Source organism: Pestalotiopsis fici (assembly GCF_000516985.1).
Source record: "Pestalotiopsis fici W106-1 unplaced genomic scaffold PFICI_Scf_1, whole genome shotgun sequence".
Taxonomy (NCBI): domain Eukaryota; kingdom Fungi; phylum Ascomycota; class Sordariomycetes; order Amphisphaeriales; family Sporocadaceae; genus Pestalotiopsis; species Pestalotiopsis fici.
The window spans coordinates 1,062,079-1,084,788 of record NW_006917091.1 but is presented as its reverse complement, the minus strand read 5'-3'; the positions used below and the strand labels follow the sequence as shown (position 1 = coordinate 1,084,788).

The following is a 22,710-nucleotide window of genomic DNA, read 5'->3' as shown; positions in this document are numbered from 1 at the left end:
GTGCGTTGCGTTGGTCGACTGGTGATCATGGACCCCGCTACAATTGTCCAGATTATAGGGACCGCTTTGTCTCTGGGCGATGTCGTTTGCAAAAGCATAATAAAGCTCACATCTATAAAGGCCCGTTATCAGGCTGCTCCCTTGGTTCTGTCTACCATGATTGGTCAGCTTTACATTGTGCAGTCGGCCCTGGATCAATTGCAAGCCTTGAACAACCCAGAGTACAGCCGAAGTCTGCGGCATAATCAACTAGCCCGTCAAGTAGACAACTCTCTCGACAGCTTCAGCATCCTAATTCTCGCTCTTGGAGAGCAGCTGGAACGATTTCACTCTACGGAGTCCTCTGGCATGCCTGTCAAAGGTCGGTTGTCCTTCCTCTGGAGCGAGAAAGAGATGTCCGAATATTCTATTCTGCTCGACCGCCAAGTCAACGCCCTCAATCTTTTACTCCAAGCATTACAATGGTATGCTCCTGGTTTATGGACAAGGATATTTCCAAAGTCAACCCTGCTGACATGGATCAAGCGTATCATGGTCGGACCAAGACGACCTGATGTCTAGCCATGAGACCATCGAGGTATTACGTCTTGCTAAAGACTGCTCGTCATCAATCATTGGTCTCGAAGACGGCTCCTCGAGTTGCAGATCCGAGTCTACTGATATGATAGGCATGCGCTTCGATTTTGACAGGGTCATTCTTGGTACAAGCGTTTACCAGAAAGCCCAGAGGTCGCATCTTCGACAGACTATAGAGGTCAGCAGATTAGGACACCCAAATCAAACACCTGTTCTCACCACCTCTGACGAAGAAGCATCGACCTCGCGGGAATCAATATCCACAATTCAGGAAACGCCCATCTCACACAAGTCATCACTCTCGATAAATTCACTTGAGTCTCCCGACTCAGAGGCACGCCAAAAACCTACGCGTCGACATGCAATTCAGGCCACAAAGAACCACGCAAAGGTGCTGATATTGGGCACTTCAGAAAGTGGAAAATCGACGCTTTTGAAAGCTTTTGCCATCAATCAGGGACATTATGATGATGAATATTACAAAGATTCCAAAGAGATTATTTGGAGCAATGTTATTCAAAGTACCCGGGTGATTTTGGACGCAATGGAATCATTGGACCTCCCGCTTGATAATACAAGGCTCATTGATTACCATGTTCAAACGATCTTTCAGCAACCAGCTCAAGTAGATACCCTGCCACCTCAGAAAGTTTGCAAAGCAATCAAAATACTTTGGGAGGATGGAGGATTTCGCGATGCTTATAAGCGCAGGGCCGAATATCAATTATTGGACTGTGCAGAGCCTTTTGCCAAGGACGTGGAAAGATTGATGGCGCCAGAATACGTGCCGAGCAACCAGGATATAATATTTGCCAGAGTGAAAACAGCCGGGATCTGTGAGACGACCTTCAACTTCAAAAATCTCGACTATAGCTTCTACGATCCTGGAGGCGTACGATCTCAAAGAAAGAAGTGGGTACACGTCTTTGACATGGCCACGACGGTCATATTCACGGTGGATACAGCAAACTATTGCAAGTTGCTCTTTGAGAATGAGAGTGTGAACCGAATGCAAGAACAGCTCGACTTGTTTAGGAGCATTGTGAATAGTCGATGGTTTGTACACAACACTTTCATCATCGTATTCACCAAAACAGACCTCCTCGAAGAGCACTTCCGCATCCACCCTGTGGAATTCTATTTCACTGATTTCGTCCCTGCGGAAGGGAGCGATAATGAAAAGGTGGATTATTACCTGCAGTATCTTGAGAAGAGGTTCAAGGGCTTGATCGTGTCGGATCACCATCAGAAGCGGATTCGATGCATACGCGCACGGTTCGACGACATTGACTCCCACAATCCAGCCAGTGAGATACTGGAGACATTGGATGACTTGTTTTGGACTTACCATGCCACTCTTGACGGCTCCGGATCAATCTATGAACAGCTGGGAGATTCAAACGGCATTCAAAAAGTTCGGCAACGCATGCTCAGAATTCCCAACCGTTTTTTCAATCGAAATTGGAACTAGGACCGTTCAAGCTTGGATAGACACAAAACAAAGCATTCATCTCGCATCAATCAAAAAGAAGTTGTCGCACACCACAAGAGATAATTTCGCGGGCTTCAATGAACGATCAGCTCGGCCTCGCAACCTTTGTAGAATGAATCGACCACCTTACGGTAGGGGGCTCATGGGGATTATCCGTCGCTACCCAAATGAGCGTGCACCTTGTCAAAACTACTGGCGCAGAACATAGATCAATATATCAACAATCAGAAAAGCAGCACCCAAGGTTCTCCAAAGCAGATAAAGTATTCAGCTTCTTAGACAATACGTGATTGACCGCTACTGGAATGCTCCCAGGCTGAGGGGCGCAATGTCCTACAAGCATCGGGCAATGATCATTTCTTTTGAGAACTGCGCCTGCGCCACACAACATCGCCTGCACGGGCTGTATCAATCGCCACTTCAGCTTATGCCACCTCCTGTGCCGCACTCAGTACTGTATCTTTGTTATGATGTGAATCTTGCGATTGGTGCAAGCACTCTATATAGCTGCTACTGTGGTCTTGAACGGGTCATATCGTGTGTATTTGGTCTTATGCTTGAGTGATTGTTGCGCGAATGCACATACTGCGAGAGCCTTCACAAATTCATTGCGTCTAGATGTATTTCGCCACTCATATATCACCGAGGTAATACGGCGATTGTTGGCGTACTGTCAGCAGGCTACTTTGACCCATCAAGAAAATATCCGTGAGGCGTTCCGCTGTCAGCATCATTGTTTCACGGCATTGATTACCATGTTCAACTGATTGGATTGTCTTCCCTGAGATTCTCTATTGTTAGCTGAATGTCTTTGGTCGTGTTTCACAGAACACAAACGACCCATTGGGGGCCGAAACCTGCTCCGAATAACTCTTTTTCAACAAATGCACGGTTGACAAAATGTGTGTCAAGAGACCACTGCCAGCACCGAGATCTTTTGTTTGATCTTCACAGTCATCTCCTTGGGTTTTCTCAGTGCAGGTACAATCACAGTTCGACTATCTCGCTCACAGAGCTGCCGATATGGGACCAAATCAATATCCGCTTTTCGACAATGTTCGAGGGCATCCCAACGCTGAGACCATTAGTCTACCGGAAGGAGACGAGGGAGAAGACTTCCAGTTTGTGTCATCAGCTACAGCAACAAATCTACAAGAGGATACACAAATAGTGATGATGCAAAGCTCGGCATACCGAAATTCGGTTGGGGCACAGGCAAGGAGGCGAGGCTTACCAGCTACAGATGAATGCTCAGAGCCGAGTTCAGATCGGACTTCGTGTGAGAGCTCAATGGATCGACAACCAATGCAGACGACCAAACCTAATGACACACCACTCTTGGGAATCGACTACAAGGATTCGCCTCTGCCTCTAAAAGACTCTGTTGGCATCTATGGCTGCGCAGGCATTGCTGGTGGCTCCATCTTCATCCTCGCCGCTGTTGCTTTCCTCACGTTTCTTTGGTTCGGGCATGGAACAGAGCCCGAAGCTGCCGGTGCTGCTTGGCTCTGGCGCAAGATCGCCTTGGAGGACTGGATGACGCGCACCGTCACCATCTGCGCTCTAGCTCTTCGGGTCGCCGTCTCCATGCAATCAGGCATCTGCACGTCCATGACGGCGGCGCTGGTCTTGGAGAATGGCCGTGCCATAACCAGGAAGTCCCAAGTTGCGCACACATCAGTTCTTAGGGCTATTAACAATGGTCCACGAAAACTGATTCAAATACTTATTGGCTCGCACACTTTATCTGTACTGGCTTGCCTCGAGTTTTGGTTGATCTGCTTACTAGGCGGTTTGACACTTGTTTTGCAATTTTCTTCGACAGTGCTGCTGTCGGACGTGAGAGATTTCGCCATTGTGGGCGACGATAAGGTTGCAAACATTTCAATTCTTCAATACAACCCAAGCGGCGATTCTATTTGGGTTATCCCGCGTCGAAACGCCGCGTTACTGAACATCGAGCCTAGATACGGAGTCTTCGGAGAAGAGAGGTCTGAGAGGAACAGCACCCCGGAACTGAGTGGATTCAGCAACACAGATGTAGTGCAGCGTGGCTATATCCCAATTCCAGACATGAATGCCCGCAACCTAGTCCGCCATTACCGCGGAAATGCTCTGGTCTCGAGCTCCCGCATTGGCTGCGTCCCTGCGGACATCGACGCAACCTTTGAGAACGTGACCGCGGATATGGTCCCACCGATGGGTAGCCTCAAGGGAACTTTGAATTATGGAAAGGTCTTGAACAGAACCTTCCCTGGAACAGATGCAGCATCATTTTGCTCTGCTGCTGGATGCGAATCGACTGCGTTCGACTGTAGTATTGGAGCTGCAGATGAGAGTCAAGCAAGTGCCCTGTGCTTTGTTGGAGACACCACCACCTGGCCACATGGTACAAATCTACCTTGGAATAAGAACTCTTGGCTCTATCTGCTTTTCGCCACGAACATGACAGAACAGGACTTGTACGACTTGTCCTTGACGTATAATGTCACTGTCAACCAAACACGAAATGAGTGGGGGACCACTCGGTCCAAAAGCGGTCATGCTCTGGAAGTGTCCATGTGCCTTGCAAGCTTTGACGTCGACATGCGCTTTGTCGACATGTCAGCAAAGGGACCTCCCACGGAGCCAACGCTATCCTGGAACCCACTTCAACACGAGCACGACAGCTCCTTGGTTCTCCAGATGTTTGATACAGACAGCCCAAAAAGCCCAATGGAACGTGGGCTGCTCGACATGCAAATACTCGACGGCGCAGATGATTGGTTTCACGCCAATCATTCTCAGGAATCCAAGCCCTCGAAACTGCTATCCACGATAGTCAACATGCAGCTTTCTGACGAAAGTGTCAAGAACACAACCTACGTGACTTGCATATATTGCCAAATCTATGGTGACGCTGCAATGCATCCGGAGCTCCTACATATTGTCGAGGATACATTACAGCTTACAGGACGGCCAGCCAAAGCCCTCAGCAATCTCTATGGTGCCATGGGAACTACTCTGTACGACGTTTTACTCAATACTCTCAATGTCACCGAGGAGGCTCATGTGGCATCTGCGATTACGGTTCGTGTACCCGGTTACTGCAACACCAGAACTTGTTCTGGTTTCACATCTGTCGTGACAATGCTGGGCGTTCATCTAGCGACGGTCTGGTTGATTGCGACACTGTATGCAACACGAATCCGCCACTCCCGCATTTCAAACATCTGGCACACAGTCTCACAGCTCTTTGGTGACGAGTTGAACGACGCGTTGCTACTGGGAAATAACACAACGGACGAGACCGTCAATGAAAGATTCTTCCGCAAAGAGCAAGACGCATTGGTGAGAATAGGCCTCGCTGCACATGGTTCTGCTATAGAAGTTGTGTCTAGTCAGGCCGCGAGTCGAAAGCTTCCGAGGCATGGGAAACAATGAGATGGTGCCTTGCTTGTCGTTACTATTATATCTTAGTATTACCCAAGCTGATTCCAGCCAAGCCGGCTCCACAATAGAGTCGATGGCATGTCACTGTATGAGCACCTTGTATGAAATCAAAGCTTGGCCCGAGATCATGTACTAGAGATTGTGGCCTGGACCATCTAGTATTGTGCTTAGGGCATAGCACCGGAAATATACAAACGATTGTATCCTGACAACGATACGCATACGCATATAGGCAGAGCCTTGCATGACATTAAAGACGCACCAGAGCATTGAATGGAGGTAAGGGATTAGTTGTTTGACACAAGGGAGCCTTTTTCTTCAGATCAGCACTCCCCTGCCTCCCGTCAGGACCCGATCAATATTTCCACCATTCTGCTGGCCCCTGAGAGCCTTGAACTTCCTCCTGATCCACTCACCGCTCGTGACCTCGTCATCTGCGCGACTGGTCTCAGGCCGCGGAATGTGCGGACTATCCAAGACCCGCAGCACCGTGTCGTCCTCGGGCCGCATGAGATACGCCAGGCTGTAGCGCTCGGGCATGGGATGCCCGTGGACGGGGCCAACCCGGTGCAGGGCCGTCTTGAGCAGGCCATTGGTCATGATGGACAGGCAGTCGCCGATATTGACGACGGCGTGGCCGGGGCGCGGCGCCACGTACCGCCACGGCGACGGTCCCGTGGCATCGTCGTCGCCGTCGCGATTCGCGACGCCCGCCGGCAGGACCTGCAGGCCGGGCGTGGTGGAAAAGACAAAAGTCAAGCTGCCGAGATCCGTGTGCGGTGTCTGCGGTACGCAGCTGGCGTCCGGGTCGGCGTGGTACCTGAGCAGGCGCAGGATATCCGGAGAAGGGCGCGACAGGCCCTGGAAATCTTCGAGCCGCTGGCCCTCGGGTAGTGAGAGAGAGCTTGATAAGGAGCTCAGGATCACATGTGCGGCAGAGTTGATACCTTTGATCAGACTACGAAGATGCCCAATACTCTTTGCGATAACCGGAGGGTATGGGAACGGGTCTTCTGAAAGTTGTAGAAGCCCGTTGCGTGGGAGCTGAGGGAATCAATGAGCATTGTGATTTGGTTAAATACACTTTGTCATCAAAACTTACTACCCAGCTCTCGAACCCATCACTTTTTCCGCTCTTGTTTACAATGTTTCGGCCTTTGGGCTTGTAACCGTTGACCTTTAGGTCCGAGATCCGGTCAACATCAAACAGGGTCTTGATGTCGAGGGGATAGTCGAAGAGGTCTTTGGACAAGTTGAAAACAGATTCCACCTCGTCCAAGACTTTAGAGTGGCTAGACTGAGTAAAGTCCAAGTAGAAGAAGCCGTCTTCTATACATGCTTGAAGCAGGTTACTTTGTTCCGAGACTGAGCCAGACTGGAGCTTGTGTAAGGAAAGGGTGCGAAGCTGCCCAAGTTTCTCAGTGGGGAGACTCAACTCTTCTGGGATTGTAGAACTCGACACGTTGGCAGAGGCAGAACGTGTGAGGATGATGATGCAAACACACTCTCTCTCTTGCGGAAAGAGGCGATAGCACCCAATTTACAAGCATGGCACCGAGGTACAACAACTGCCGGCCCCATCAGGCATCAGGACCCACGCGATAACACGATGATTTGCCCAGGGGCAGAGCGCCAAGACCGCTCCTAGTCAAGTCACGGAATAAATCGATCGTTTGCGCCTTTAATGCATCAAGGGCGATAAGAATTGTTGCATTAGCATAATTATGAAGCGTCTGGTGTGAAGGCATAACTGGTTTGTTTCATGGAAGTTATACAAGAGGAAAAACCTTGGACCGAGTCTTGACTACTTTCAGTTCCATCTGAATATAAGTCAATTCTTATGGTTATTGCTATGAATAGCAATGGAAATAGCTCATTTCCTCGGACGTTCCAGGGCCAAGACAATCTCTCCAACCTTGTTCGTGATGATTACATCCAAATGGGAATCGGCTTGAACCTATACGGCAGAGTTAGTTGCGTTTTTAAATCTCCTTCTCTCGTTACTCTGAGATGGCTTTTATTTGAATCAGAAAATGTTGTTACCTTTGCACAGTCTGGCTCATCGTTGAGATCCCCCCAGGAAGCGCAGATCAAACCCGAGCTCTTTACCAAACCAATCAGCTCCGGAGCCGCTAGAAAGGGCTGCGAGCGTATCGCGACACCCTCTAGATTCCACTTTTTGGCGAATCGCACAGCCTCTTGAAATGATATCGCTCGTATATCTCGCGTTGGGATGTACCCTGATTCGGTAAGAAACAAGATTGGGTATAGCTTCTGTTTGGTTGACAACACAAAGCAGAGCTCCGGACTAAAAGAGGAGAAGAAGATTGGCCTATTCTTGCCATGCTTGAAAACAATATCAAGTATCGTGTCGAGGTAAAGATTCAGCTCCATGGCCAGTGTGTCCATGTCAAAGTCTCGAGCCTCGAAAAGCATTGGATATTCTGTGATATACTATCAGATTTTCATGGTCGCCTAACCTCTTTACAGTTTGACTTACTGAGTTCAATATTAAAACAAATTGATGAATCCATCTCCACAAGTAGTTGCTCAAGTTTCATAAACGGCCCATGAATGCATTCACCGCCTATATTCCCCTTGAAGCCAAAGTTCTGAAAGTTGAAAGTGGACATCAGTCTCGCTACTATGTCAATATTATCTGGGCGCGCCTTGCCCGCGGAATATGCACGAGGTCTTTGCATTGCATTGACTTCGGCTCTCTGTAGCAATGAGGATGCTGTTCCTGGAGGCCTGGCCGTACTGTCTTGCATTGTACTTGCTACCATCAACTAGAAATACAGGGTCAGCCCAAAGTCTCGAAGCTCGAGATATGACTCGCTGAAGTCAGCCTACCTGTTCATAGGTGATATTGTGCATTGGAGCATCTGTTCCAGTCTCGCTAACTAGAAAGTCATGATAAATCACCGGGATCAAGTCTCTTGTTACTTGCACATCTACTTTTTGTAAGAAACCACTGGGCTGCACAAGCAGTGTTTGTAGAAACACGACAACATACCAAACTAAAATAAAAAGATCATCAGAAAGGATATTAGTGTGGCATGGGACAAAAAGCTGTTACCTCGAGAATATCTGCTCCTGCATTTAGAGCTGCAAAAAACGACTGTTGATGGTCAGCGGGCAGTCTGGAAAGCATAGGGCTACTTCAAGGAAAGGAGTCACACACATCCATGGTGTTTTCTCCCAACTGCAGACGAGCCTGGTTCGAAGAGTTCTGGCCCAGACCTGGTTTCCATTAGCTCACTACGGAATCAAACATGGCATGCCAAGTTTGTAACTTACCGCGATGGCCTGCAACGAGTGGCGAGTCGTCCTGTTTAAGTATCATCTCTGTAGGTTTTGGGGGTGAGCCTTTGAATACGAATGCTTCTGCTATCACAAACGTAAAGGTCAATGTCCCAATGTATTCATTGCCGAAAGCGTCTGGTGAGATCAAAGAAACGGTATGGTCCCTCTCCAGACTTTCCAGAGATGGCCCTAATGCCTTGCGAGCATCGCCAAGGGACACTGACGCTGAACCAATGAGTTGACCCCTTTGCTCGTGGGTGTTGTGTCCCACCACGGAACAGTAGACTCTAAACATAAATTTCACGGCGTTGGGATCCTTCGCCATGAAATGCATGGGGTCATTTGAAAGATCTTGGAAAATCGGAAATGGGAAATGATATTTCTCGGCGGTGCTGCTGTCAATGGCGGATATCTCGAGGGTCAGACTGCTTTCGGGGATTTGCATGGGGGAGATAAGTCGGCGAAAGGGCTCGATCTGCAGAACCATCGACTCCTTTTCCATGTCGAAGTGACCAAGGTTGACGAAAATATGACTGCAATCTTGCTGATGCCGACCAAGCGCCACATTCTTGGAGGCTTGATTCTGTCTTTTTGGGCTGTGTGCGGGTAGTTTGATGCTTTCTTGATGGTTCGTTGGTCCCAAATGGGCACTCAAGCCTGCACTTTGACTTTGGAGCACGTCTACCAATGCGGGCGGACCTTTGAAAGCAGCATGGGCTACGGCTGTCCAGCCATCGTGATCGCGAACAGAGATGTCACAGCTTGGGTGCTGTATCAAGAGCTCTACCACATCTCCATGCTCATAGATTGAGGCTATCATTAGTGGTGTTCTGCCTCGTAGTCGCTGTCCAATGTTGATGTTATTGGAATGGGCCAAGAGCCGTCCAACGATGGATGCTTGGCCAAATTGGGACGCCAAGCATAGCAGCTCTGATATCGTTGAGCATGTTGTAAGAAGTTGGGGATTGTGGTCCATGAGGAATTCGGTGATGTGAGGACGCTGGGAGCGTATAGCGAGTAAAATCATATCATAGAATACTCCCTCGAGCTTGTTTGCACCCGGTGGTGACACCTGTCCACCAGATTGATGTGTCCAATTTAGGAAGCATTTGACAACTTGATCGTGTCCTTGTGTAATGGCCATTGAAAGTGGTGTTTCTCCCAGATTATCACTCAAGAGAAATACTGGGGGACTATCCGTTGCTTCTGGGACGTCGAGTGAGGATACATGCTCGAGTATCTCGTTGCAGGTAGCAGTCAGACCATAACAAGCTGCATAATGCAGTGCAACACGACCCAGTGAGTCTGGGCATAGTAACAAGTCTGGCCAATGGAGTGGTGGCAGAGTCTCAAGAATCAATCGAACACCCTGATGCGCGAGGTCTGCATCTTTCAGCCATGCAGCTTGAAGTATCTGAAGGTGTATCGGATTCTGGGAGCCGTAGTTACCAAGACCATGGTCAATGCTCAAGTGGGATACTAGAAGTGGGAGGCATTTTGAAGCTGAGCAGAGAATGCCGATTTTTGTTAGGATAAGAATGATTTTCTGATTGCTAGAATTGCTTTCTTTGATTGATTCATCTTGCAAGAACTCCTTCAATTGTTCGGGGGAGTCTTGCTGCAATGCCCTTGCTGCTTTCTCCAAGACCTGTGGGTTTTGACCGGCCTGGAGGTTCGCCAACAGTAAGGAGGAGGTATCGCGTTCATCAGAGGGTTTCTTCAAATGGAGAATCCGCAGTAAACTATTGATTCTCTGTAGATTCTGCACCCATTGAGCAGTTGCCTTTTGCAAGATGGTTCTCAGATGGTCTACCTCATCGAGTGTTTCTGCTGTTTTGCTGCTAATTCGTTCTGCAGCCACTTGTGTTGCACTGACGTAGCGACTCAAAAGTATGACCAACGAGGCAACCTCTGTTAGAGAAGCTGTTATATCATTCTTCTCATATGTTGGTATGGATTGAAGAGCCACGGTGTCCCATGAATCTAGTGTGAGGTTGTATTCATCTTCCAGGATGGACAATTGCTGCACTACGGCTTGAAACTTGTCCTGGAGAAAGGTCTCAATCATCCGAGTATCGCATGTTATCGCTCTCCTGAGCCCTACATTTGTGTTGTAAGTAAGGGGAGAGCTTGATAGTATCCTCATGTTGTTTGAGAGAAGACCTACCTGCGAATTTCTCTGCTTTGGCAAGAACTTTCCATTCGTCATAATTGACGTAGAAGCCCGCCCACTTGGGTACCTGATGCCAAGCAAAATTTCTTCCAAATTTCATGGTAATGAGAGCGTTCGAGCGTGTAGGGCTCGAAACAATGATCGGATTGCTCTTGACGTTCACCAGGTGCTGTACCTATGCATGCGACCAGATCCTTATCATTTCCGCCGGCCTGGCACGAAGAGGCGCAAACTTCAATACAGAAATGTGGGAAATCGCTTTCAAGTTCTGCAAAAGACGTGGACAGAAAATCTGTTGGGATGACTGAACTCTTAAAGTAATTTAATCGCTGACGTTACTCTGATAAGCCGAGAAATAAATACTTTTCTCGATGGACCAAAAAAAAGAATCAGAAGACGATAATGATAACGATCAAAGTCTGGCTGCGGATGAGCCCGTCGGGTTAGTGCAGCATGTGGAGACGAATATGAAGCCGCTTACCTGCAGAAACTATTAATACTAACAAGCAGATTGACTACGCGCAAACCAAAACAAATCATTTGCGACATACTGCCTTCATGCCCAAAGCACCTGTTTTCGCTGTGAGCCATCGGCAAAGATATAGAAATGTCACAACAAACAACCCATCACAAAGGTTGGCCCATTAGAGCAGACATCTATCTGCCCGCTCTGAGTGACACCAACCAGCAAGTCGATTGAGCGCCAGTCGCACTCCGGTTCTCGGCAAAGCAAATACTTCTTATTCACTATCCCTGACCTGCCGTTTTCTCCTATATTTCCTCAAATTCCACCCTGCTACCATACTCTACCGGTAATCAAACACCTTGTTGCATCAGTAGATAAGGAGTGTCTCCGCGATGGGCTACATAACCCATCCACGCAAGATTTGACTTGATGACAATGATGCAGGCCATTTGCTCTTTGCGCAAGACACTGCCTCATTTCCTTGACATTGTTTCATCGACACTGCAACATAGGAAGCTGGGTAGACAAGGACTGAAAGGTGCGCAGGACCAAAATCGAACGATGCTCACCTGCTTGAAATTCGATTCCGGTTATCTGAACCCGTCGAGTTGCAATGTCCGCCGGGTTCTTCGAGCTCTCTTGGCAAAAGCGCGATAACTTTTCATATGTCATAGCTGTCCGCGTTGCGGAGGAAATGACTAACATTGCAACAAATTCTCATGCCGTCGAGCAGTCCAAGTGAGACATCCGTTGAGTACAGGCTGTTGCTGCTACCGTTCTGATCACTCATACGCCAGCGCTCCGAGCAGCTAGCCGGGACAGAGGACTTTTGTGCCAAGTTCAATCAAAACATATGCACTGCCCTGCCAGAAGATCAAGTTGTGGTAATGGTGCCTGCCGATATTTGTTCCTCGACACAGAGAGCCTACACACGCGGTAGTCTGCTCAATCGAGTCCAACGGCAGCTTTTTGTGAGAGACAGTCATTCTTGTATGCGGCCTAAATGGATTGGGAAAAGGTGGTAGGATGATGTCCCAAACAATTGTGAGCAGCTTCACATCGTCGGTAACAAGGCCGATAGCAAGCAGGGCAGGGCAGCAGTCTAGAGTCCATGTCTGCATCGAGCCATCCCAACCGACCACATTGAAGGAATGGATAAGTGAGAAAATAAACCAATGAGTCAGATCGATCGTCAGTCGCTCCTAGTTATGGGTGTGCACATTATCGCGCCTCGATAGTCGATGTCCGTTCGGTCCGAGGTCCACATGCTACTAAGGCCGGTGCGCGGTATTTAGTATATACCCGACCCGGCGCCGATCTATGTGCCGGGGAGAAGCTATCGCGAATCCTCTGGGTCGAGTGGCAAAAGATAATTGAACGGACAAAAATAGATGCGCTGAGACCGGATGGAATTGAACCATGCCCGACTTGAACGGACGACCTTCTGGATGTCCCGATGAACTGGAATCAGATGCTCTACCACTGAGCTAATGGTCCGGCCTTTGTTGCGATATCAGATTCTGGGGTTGGACACGATACAATAAGGCTGATCCGCCGGTGCACACAAGTTGCTGGCCCACTGCCGTGTTCCGCAGTCCTTGCTTCCATCGACCTGAAATTAATTGTGATCTCCACGAGCCTGATTCTTAAGACTTCTTTGTAAGTCGGGCACTAATGAATTATTGTTATATGCCACCGAAAAGACTGGGGCAAACACATGCACTTTGTTCAAGAAATGCCCAGAGCTTGGCCAACTAGCACTCTCACGAGGAAAACCTAGTCCATAAGCTTGCGTTGCCTCAAAAACTTCTGTTATGTCAGCGGCTTACAGCAGAGCGCATGGGTATCATATCTCATTCAATGATGTTGCGATTTAAGGAGAGATACAACGATGATACCCTTGTGATTGGCCGCACTGCCAGAGGTTGCCGAAAAGGAGTATGCATACAGATGAATGGTATAGTTGAGTGCATGCATACAATACTGTCTCGCAGCATCTCAAATTGTTACCACTGGTGGCAATCAACTGTCATACTGAGCTGGCCCGCACAGTTGGGATCTTGGGCCGATGGAAGTGGTACGTAATCTGAGACGGGAGTACTACATGATTGGCTTGCTGTCAATTGATGGAGACAATATCACCACCGGTAAGCGGCAAAATTTTCAAAGTCTATGAGCTCGTGATGTCTTCAGTTTGGTTCGTAAGCGGTTGGGCAAACGTGGTCGGGGCGGAACCGGTTGGCGAAAGTGATGGAGCGGAAATTGCTGCCAAGAGGAGTTTCTTTTTTGGCGGTGCATACGAACCAGTACAAGATGGTTGGCATTGTTTTGGACGCGACGACAAGGTTAGCGCGAGCAGTTGGTTGGAGTCTTTCGTCCTGGACCCCTGGCGACCTGAGAATCCATCTTTATTGCGACGACTGTTCCACTTTCTGTCAAAAACTTTCTCCAATTGTGGGCAGATGCCAGACGGGTTATCTGAAAGCGGATGGCTCGTCGGACAGAACCGACCGATCATCGTTGATCCGAGGTAGGCAAGATGCGCGCTCCAACGTACGTGGTACGGTAGGTCGAGCGGTCAACCTACGCGCCCACTCGAGCCATGAGCTCGACAATCCGCTTGTCCCAGCGCGAATCACCTTATCCAGAAAATGGGAGACTGCTTGGAGAGAGCGAGCACATGGGCTGGCGATACAATAATGATATTTGGCACAATCTGCTGCCGTTTCATGTATGTAAGAGAGTGACGAGATGAGGTCGCACCAACTTAATAAGGTGAGATCAGGCAGTGCCAAGCTTTTCGGTCATTAAAGCCGGATCTACGGGATTGGAGCCCTCCACGTCTGGTGTGGTAGCTAGCTGTGGCTAGTGAGGTTCCAGTGGCAGGCGAAAGAGGATCATTGCACCGAGATTGACACGGTCAAATTTTTGAGATGTTCTCAGGTAGAGGTGGTACTGTAACTTAGTAAGGTAACCAGGTAGCGCCGTTGCGGCCCTCGGGGCAACAGACTTGACTTTAGTTGACTCAATTTCGCACAATGACCAGGATATATGGATCATAGCATGGGATCGAATGCTGGTCTGTCGCACTGATAGTCTTTTTTTTTTTTTCCCTCGCGCAACCCTGGCCGGTATTTGGACGGTGGAAGATGAGAGAAATAATGCTTGTGCTGTTAGGAGCAGAACTAATAACAAGCGAGCGAGCGACAACAAAAAGCGAGCAGTAGCACAAGCCCAAAGAACTCGCAGACGGGATACTCGGCATGTGTAACTCGTAGTACACCCTCCATGACCGACCACCGGGCGAGCGCTAGGTGTCTGGAGCTGGCTGCCCATGCTGTACGATGGACCGCGCATCGTATTCGCCGCCGTGCGTTCGTCATGTGAACTGTGGGATGGACCCCAGCTTACTATGTACAGAGTACTGCTGGTGTTGTGCATCTCGTCTCCGCAGTTACGAACGCTCCCTCGACCTCTTTGGGTGTGATGGCACATTCGGGTATATGGGCTTAGCTTCAAAGGCACCTCTAGCAAGCGTATGCCTGTCGAGCGAGGACGCCGTTGCTGGTGAATGATGTCGTTGATTTGTTAAGTAGTTGATAGTAGTGCGCATTGGCCGTTGGTTCGGGACGGTCAAGTGTCAGCAATTTTTCCTAAAGAGAAAAAGAAAGCATTGAAGCTCCAGCACCCCAAGCTTTTGCAAGCCAAGCTACCTGAAGAACTGGGACCGCGCCAGAAAAGAGTTGACGAAGCCGCGTGGACTGCTGAGGCACCGGCCTGTTCCTGGTGAGAATGGAGCGGGACTTGCTCGCTATTGGTGGGTGCCCAGGTGTCTTATCGAGAAGGACGCCACAATTATCGAGCTTCCAATGGAGCTAGAGCGAGACTAGTGAATTTCTAGCAATTGCAACAACTCCAGAGAAGATCCAGAGATCAACATGATTGGCCAATTGCAGCTCTGCCGACGACACCCAGCACTGGCCTTTGCTGGGCACTGCTGGGCGCTGCTGGGCGTGTTTCTCGTTGAACTGGGCCACCAGCCAGCCACTAGACGTGCGTGCCATTTGAAGTTAACTCTGGTGGGAGAGTCAGACAATTGATACATACCGCTCCTCAGCACGAGGGGGAGGTTGGAGACAGCCAAACCTTAGGTACTTTGCCTGATATGCTAGCAGGGGTCTCACAGGGTCTAGCAGGTCTAGCAAGAGGCTAGCAGGGTTGGGTAGAGCGGGAATGCACAGAGGTGCGTCGCATCCTGGCTTTTGGAGCAGCGGCGAGAGAGATCGTGAGAGGGAGCAAGAGAAAGAAGTTGAGCCTGGCAGTTGTTGTTGAACGGCGCGCGCGCGCCTGCTGCTTTCGTTCGCGCTTCTTCCCCATCCCATCCCCATGTAACTTGGACATGGATGGGATTTCGGCTAGATAAGTAGGTCAATTCGCTGGTACCTTGAATATGGATTGAATAGCGGAGGCAGGTCAAAGTAAATGCATGCATGTACTATGTATGTAGGTACCTTCAGGTGTCAGTGGCCCACCGGGTTTGTGGACAGTATCGTGGGCGGATGCCAAAGTAGTGAGTACATTCATGGGGGGAACGGACGTCGTTTCTTTCTCTCGCAGAATGTTTAACCTCGCACTTGCCCATGCTTCAAATTCGTGACTCTTCCCTCCCTCCCTCTTCCTCTCGTCGTTTCCAGTCGCACGTTCAGCACAGTAGCAGAAGAGAAAAAGTAGAAGAGCCAGAGGCTTCAATTTTCTCGAGTTTTTTTTTTCCCAGGTAAGTGAGAGCACAATCGCCAACAGAATTGACACTTTCCTCGTTGTGCATCGAACCGCATCGGGCTTGGAGGAAGCAATCAAGCTTGGTCTCTGTGTTTTGCAGTCGCTCGCTCTTCTCTTCCAATAATCGGTCTCTCCAACATTTACACAAACGAGCATCAACTTTTTTTTTTTGTTCTTCATTTGAGATCCCAGAAGCTAATCGAGTGTCGCGAATACTAGTCCGCGTGTCACTTTCAGCAGCAGAAGCATTATTTTCTTGCGACAATTGTATTCACACGCCATCTCTCTACCATAATTCCAATATCACATTTCCTCGTCAACATGTTCGTCACCAAGGTTGCCGTAGCTGCCCTGTCGGCATTGACTGTTGTCTCTGCTGGCAACTCGACCTTCTCGATCGATGTCGACTCTGTCACTCTTGCCACCAAGGGTATGTATCCCAATCTTGCCCTGTCCGGAGTGCTATATTGCCTGGACGTTGTAAGCAAATGGACCATTGCACGAACATGCTAACGCCACATCTTCCTTCCAGCTTCTTGGTGTACATCTGAGAAGAATGTCTGTGGTGAGATTTGCTCTACCAGCGAGAACAGCTGCGAGCCTGTAAGTCAATGCGCCAAACCTTGAACTCTTTCCGCAACATGTCTGGTTTTTCTAACATTAATGACAGTCCACTCTCGACTTCAGCTGCGTTTGCACCGACGGCACGGAACCCGACATGAACGAGTACCAGAACTCTGTGCCCTACGTAAGTTCCGCGTCCATTCCCTTCTTGGGCAAAGATCATCGATCATTCCCGGAATTCCCGCTGACCCATAATGTGATTATCTAGTACATTTGCGAGACAGCCTTTGCCAACTGTATCGCGGCCAACACTGACAGCGCCAGCGGTCAGAAGAACTGCACCACCACCATCGCCGATGAGTGTGGAACCAAGGTCGCCGGCAGCAGCAGTACGACTACTACCGCTGCCGCCAGCTCCTCCGGAACCGGAACTGCTGCTACCGCTGCCAGCTCTTCCGTCTCATCGTCCTCGACTTCCCAGGCCGGCGCCATGCCTACCGGTATTCAGCACCTCCCGAACGGTGCCATTGCTGTTGCCGCTGGTCTTCTCGCCATGGCTCTGTAAACAGAGACGCATTGTTGCATAAATGATGGAAGAATCGACGCCTGAAGAGCCCCACCCCCATGGTTGACCCAGAGGGTCCCATGTTCAGGTGTGCAACATTTTGTTGCACGGGTGACTCGTTTGTTTTCCTGCACCTTTCCTGGGCGCGGTCCACTATTGGCAGGATCGAGAGAGCCACGCAGTACATGAGGTACACCTAATGCACGAGGAGACGATACCCGACTTGACGATGAATTGGCATACGCGAAGTAGTAGAGATCAGCATGGTGTTTGGCATTTGTTTTATATCTTTTTTTCTCTTGTCATGGCGTCTTTTCCGTCCACGAGGGATAGATACTGTGGAACAGCCCCAACGGTAGTATTTTCCGGGTGTCTGCGCCTTGAATAATAGAGCTGTATCAAGTCCATTGCTTCCATTTGATTCGCTAACGATTGTGAAACTGATCCTTCGGGAATGCGCTGAACAACCAGTCGCTCGGATACGTTCCAAAGATGGGTGCCGATCTTGATCCTTTAGGTGTAACCTGATCGTATGACAACCGCTCCCACAAGCAAACACGTGCAGTTCTCGTCAAGGGTCCTCCTTTACATTGGCAAATGGCGCATCCCGTGCAAGTCGGGCGAAAGTTCATGATATAGGACAAGCGTTCAATCGTATGCCAGTGAGGTTGCCATTGCAGCCATTCTAATGAACGCAACTATGACACAATACTGCCAATAATCAGGAGATACGACATGGAATCTATATGAGATTGAGTTGAATGAAATTCTGGACCGAGGAATCGTGCGCAAAAATAAACAAATACTTGAGAGTTGAGAATAAGAAGAAAGCCCACCCTTGGACAAACCAATCACTCGCAAGGCGACTCGGTGTGTCCGCAGGAGTTGAACCAGTCCCCAAGAGATGATTAGAGCACTGAAGCAAGGTTTTGTGTGGTTTGGCTGTTGCAGTGCTCCAGTCGTATGAGGTTGACTTGTGGAAAATACATGAGATGAAAGAAGGGTATCAAGTAGTATGCGCCAGCTGGGCATGGGACAGTCGCCTTTTCAACGACCCGGGTCAAAAGACACACCCTGGCGTCATCCAAAAACTTGACGTGTACTGGAAAAGTCTAGTCAAAATCGGATGGACTTGCTTGCTCGTGGATCTCGTAGCCATTTCAAATCGGCCCCCGTCTTGCTGTGTTCCATGTTTGCTGCACTTTTGGCCGCCAGATGTATGTTGCCACGGTCAGCGAGACCGGGTGTTTACACCTTGTGCCTATCAAGTTGTACAATCGAAAAGGTTTGCTGCTCTTTGAGAAAATTTAGAGATTGCGAGGGGAAATGGCTGATGGGGAAGTTGGTGGGGGTTAAATCATGGCAAACTATACCAGGGCAAAACGGTTCTATAAGGACCGGGGCTTGTTTTTGTTCTATGCCTTTCTATATTGCATAGGAGCCAGCAACCACGAGTCTTTCCTGAAGAGTTAAGGTTTGCAGTTTCACCATTTATGTACACGGAATGTCGATGAACAAAGCTAACTTGTTCCAATGTCATCAGATCTCAAGAACTAATCTCATCCTTTTGAGGGGTGGGCAAGAGAGAGCCCGCATGGTGTGACCATATAACATGTATGGTGTTCAGGCGCATTATGAAACCAAAGATCTAATATCCATCGTGCCCTTGACCGTCGGAGGCTGGTCAGACATGAGAAGACCTGGTATAAGAACCTCTCTGCTTTCTCGATGTGATTGGACTTGGGAACTACGACATGGTTCACGGTAATCCGAAATGTATGTATATATATATGTATTCCTGGACCGAGCACTGTAAGCCTTTACATAGAACTTTATTGTACCAGTGTTCGGAATATTCCTCCAGTTGTGCAATTTGCCTATAAGAGCGAGCAGATATTAGTATCACTGCCTGTCATTCTTTCAGCCAAGACATTTGCAATGTTTCACGTGAAATTCAGAAAAGGTAATCTTGAATTTTGATAATTGTTTTTATTCGCAGTCAAATCTTTTTTTATATCTTATTACAACTAGTACAGGATGTAAAACCCATAGCCCAGATTCGTTTCCGTCACAGAAAAATGCAAAACAAACAAATGCAGGTATTGTCGTAGAGACGCCAGAAGCCATGCAAAGAACTCCCAAGTGGTTTCGCTAATGCAGAGAAACAAGTAGTACAGAAAGTGCTCTCCCTCTCTCAAGTCAATTCTATAGTGGTGGATTTGTTGAGTGTGTATGAGAGAAGAGTGATGTTGGTGATGGTCGTGAAGAGTGTGTTTATATCAAGACATGAGAGAGACAGAGAGAAGAGTCGAGAATAGAGGAGCTCACCCGCGCCCTTTAGTTGATGGCAATGCGGCGAGACTCGTGCTTCTTGGCCTTTTGGACCGTGACGGTCAGGATGCCATTGTCGAGTGAAGCCTTGACCGACTCATTGTCGATGCGGCTGGGGAAGTTGAAGGAGCGCGAAAAGGAGCCCACGTTGCGCTCGACCAGGTAGTACTTGTGCTTGGGGGAAGATTCTTGCTGCTTGGCTGGAGCTGAAGGCTTGGCCGTCTCGGCCACGGTCGTAGCGGGAGTGTCCTGGGGAGTGCTGCTGTTGGACTCGGTGGCAGCGCCGTCCTCCTCGGGGGCGTCCTCTACAGTGACGTGGTGCGAGGAGTGGTCATCAGCGTGCTCGGTGATGGCCTTGTCCGACTTGTTGTTGTCACCACCCTCGAGGAGGCCAGCGGGTGGGTTGCCCTCGGTGCGGGTGCGCTCAATCTTGCCCCTGATCTGGAGAGTCTGGGGGTCGGTGAATTCCATGTGGATGTCCTCCTTGTTGATGCCGGGCAGCTCGCCGTGCAGCTCGTAGGCCGTCTCAGTCTCGGTCATGTCGAACTTGGGAGTGAAGAAGCTGCCGAGACCGTTGCGTCCCCGACCATTGCTAGACTGGCCGCTGTAGCGGTCAAAGTCATCAATGAGGCGGAAGAGACCCTGGAAGTTGGGCTCGGGGACGTTGTAGTAGTGCTGAGGGCGGAAGAAGGAAGCCATTGTATGTGTTGGTATAATTGAGTTTGTGAGGTTTGAAAAAGGCGTGATGATTGTTGGAATTGAAGATTTAATGTAGAAGTCTTGAGAGATCTTCTGCAAATGTGATTGTGCGAATTGTAGAGAGTTGCTTTGTGAGTGTGTTGTTTGTTGTTTGCTTTGTTGTGTGTGTTCTGGTGAATGAAGAGAAGTCTTGAAACACGGTCCGAGATCTTTCATTTATACACAAAACTTGGTTGCTTTGCGCCTTCCCCCGGTTTCCAGAAACACTGAGAAATTACCCATTGTTGCCTATTGTCTTACGATTACAGAGTTATGGCGATGTTTCCAGCAGATTACAGAAGCGTATACTGGTTTCTAAGAACAGACACGATTATTCAGGACACTTCTGGAATAGTCGCGGCAGCTTACTCAAGTCCTTGGCGGAAGACCCTAGAAGTATCCAGAATAAGTGGGACAAGTCTGCTTAACCAAGACGATTGATTGGTCATGTAGCTCCACACATTCTTCAATATCATTGGACGGGACCATCTTTTCCGCTCATTCGCTGGATCCATCGCCTTTAGCACTGAAATATGATCATTTGAACCTGGAATACTCAAGAGATGGAAGCATCTCGTAGGGCTGCATCTTTCTTTGAGAGTCTCTTTCATGTGCGTGTGGTGGATTGCTAATGCATCCGTTGAATCCTATTCGTCTGGTCCCTTCAAGCCCCCGTTGGCCTCGTATCCTGTCAGACCCACAACAGTCAAACTCCTAGCACGAGCACATACGGTTAGCGAATCTCCAATGGAGATGGGCCCGGATGCTGTTGTTCAATTCTCTCCTCCTTGCTTGGACTTTATCCTACACAGCAAGACTTTTAGGATCACATGTTAGAGCTTTGCAACATAAAGAGCCTCCAGGTTGATATCTATCGACAAGGGACTAGTTGCATCGCATCATGGAAAAGATGATCATGAGCCTGGGCTCCCCATGTCTACTTGCGGCTATAAGGGGCAGCGGTGCGTACGGTGTATAACAGCCCTATTTCCGGAAGATATCTGGAGTATGCACATTTGCATTTTATGACAATTACATAAAAGAACCACGACTCTTAGAAATGTGAATATCTGTGTGCGAATGCAACCAAAGACGAGACAAGGGTGTGTTTGTTCTTTTGTGGCGTTTGTCAGGCGCGCGCATTCCGTATGAAAATCGAACCACATTGTCAACCAGTTTGGGCTGGTCTGAGAATTATAGTTTTTTGCTGCTCAAGATTAAAGTTGCGGCTCAAGTGCTGGAAGGATCAGAAGCCGATAATCAATAGTGTAGACACACGTCCTTGGCTGAAGTCGTGGGGTCGCCGACGCTTTCTTTTACAAAGAGGTCTTGATGCCCAAGACAGCCGCAAAGGTGGTGGCTTGGGCATCTTCGGGGTTTGCTCTTCTCAAGTATTATGGAAGACGGCGGCGGCAGGCAGTTAGTGCCGGGAATATTTGCTTTTTTTTTTTTTTTTTTTTTTTTTAATCCCACTTCATCTATGTCTTTGCACTAACGGCAAGCATGATTTTGTACGTTGTCAAAATGCTACGGCAATGGCAGGTAATAAGGAGGGCGGCTTCTGCTGCCGGCACTTGGGGGACCGAGTCTCGGCCATGCGGTACCATCACAAAGGCATGTACGCTCAGACATCGTAACCGGTGTCAAGGGATCCGCCCCCCTCTCCTTTTGTTCCAACCGCAGTGCATGGCATTAAGAAGGTAAAGCTAACTTGCATATTGGTGCAGGTAAAACTCGAGAGAGGATGCGAGGCAGTGAGCCGCCACGGCCTCTACTCTACCATGTGTAAGCGCTTACACAATCAACTCGCCTAATATATCAAGAGTGAACATGGCAAATGATTTGCCGTGGGCCGACTTTCTCACGGTGAACCTTGGGGATGTGATGGTTGATATCTGTTATCAGTGTGTAAAGCCTGAGCCATATAGGGTTCATAGAATGTGCAGAAAACCATGTGCTTAAAAACTGTGGCCTATAAACCTATAGAAAGGTATGTGCTGTGGCTGTTTAAAAGCTGTTCGATGTTTAATCCAAAACAGATTGCACTATCTATCTATATCTACCTGCACGCTATCCACATAAGACGACACCATTGATGGCATGACTAGTACAATATAATAAAGACTGGTAAACATACCTACCTAGATGCCAAGCAGTCAGAATCCTACTCCACCCTGTCGCGCATACATGAAATTCGGCAAAAAAAAAAAAAAATAGGGGTACCTCGGGGGTCCAACCAGGAAGAAGACTTTGGATGGACCGTCTAAAGGTCTGCTGCTGCTGCTGTT

General features: G+C 48.8%; 5 protein-coding genes across 5 annotated transcripts; 3 read left to right on the top strand and 2 right to left on the bottom strand.

Moving 5' to 3' along the window:
* Positions 1–27: 27 nt before the first annotated feature.
* Positions 28–2,047, top strand: PFICI_00339 (uncharacterized protein; the record flags this gene model as incomplete). Its single annotated transcript, XM_007828920.1, has 2 exons — positions 28–464; positions 526–2,047. 2 exons carry the CDS (start codon positions 28–30, stop codon positions 2,045–2,047), a joined length of 1,959 nt encoding a protein of 652 aa, XP_007827111.1.
* Positions 2,048–3,091: 1,044 nt separating this feature from the next.
* Positions 3,092–5,491, top strand: PFICI_00338 (uncharacterized protein; the record flags this gene model as incomplete). The annotated part of the gene is made up of 1 exon (XM_007828919.1): positions 3,092–5,491. One exon carries the CDS (start codon positions 3,092–3,094, stop codon positions 5,489–5,491), a length of 2,400 nt encoding a protein of 799 aa, XP_007827110.1.
* A 327-nt stretch (positions 5,492–5,818) lies between these two features.
* Positions 5,819–11,079, bottom strand: PFICI_00337 (uncharacterized protein; the record flags this gene model as incomplete). Its single annotated transcript, XM_007828918.1, has 9 exons — positions 5,819–6,544; positions 6,603–6,875; positions 7,544–7,944; positions 8,001–8,289; positions 8,354–8,479; positions 8,580–8,621; positions 8,685–8,743; positions 8,801–10,906; positions 10,974–11,079. The coding sequence occupies 9 exons, from the start codon at positions 11,077–11,079 to the stop codon at positions 5,819–5,821; spliced, it is 4,128 nt and encodes a 1,375-aa protein (XP_007827109.1).
* A 5,466-nt stretch (positions 11,080–16,545) lies between these two features.
* Positions 16,546–17,353, top strand: PFICI_00336 (uncharacterized protein; the record flags this gene model as incomplete). Its single annotated transcript, XM_007828917.1, has 4 exons — positions 16,546–16,654; positions 16,757–16,827; positions 16,895–16,972; positions 17,057–17,353. The coding sequence occupies 4 exons, from the start codon at positions 16,546–16,548 to the stop codon at positions 17,351–17,353; spliced, it is 555 nt and encodes a 184-aa protein (XP_007827108.1).
* A 2,337-nt stretch (positions 17,354–19,690) lies between these two features.
* PFICI_00335 (uncharacterized protein) lies at positions 19,691–20,383 on the bottom strand (the record flags this gene model as incomplete). The annotated part of the gene is made up of 1 exon (XM_007828916.1): positions 19,691–20,383. The coding sequence occupies one exon, from the start codon at positions 20,381–20,383 to the stop codon at positions 19,691–19,693; it is 693 nt and encodes a 230-aa protein (XP_007827107.1).
* Between the last annotated feature and the right edge of the window lie 2,327 nt (positions 20,384–22,710).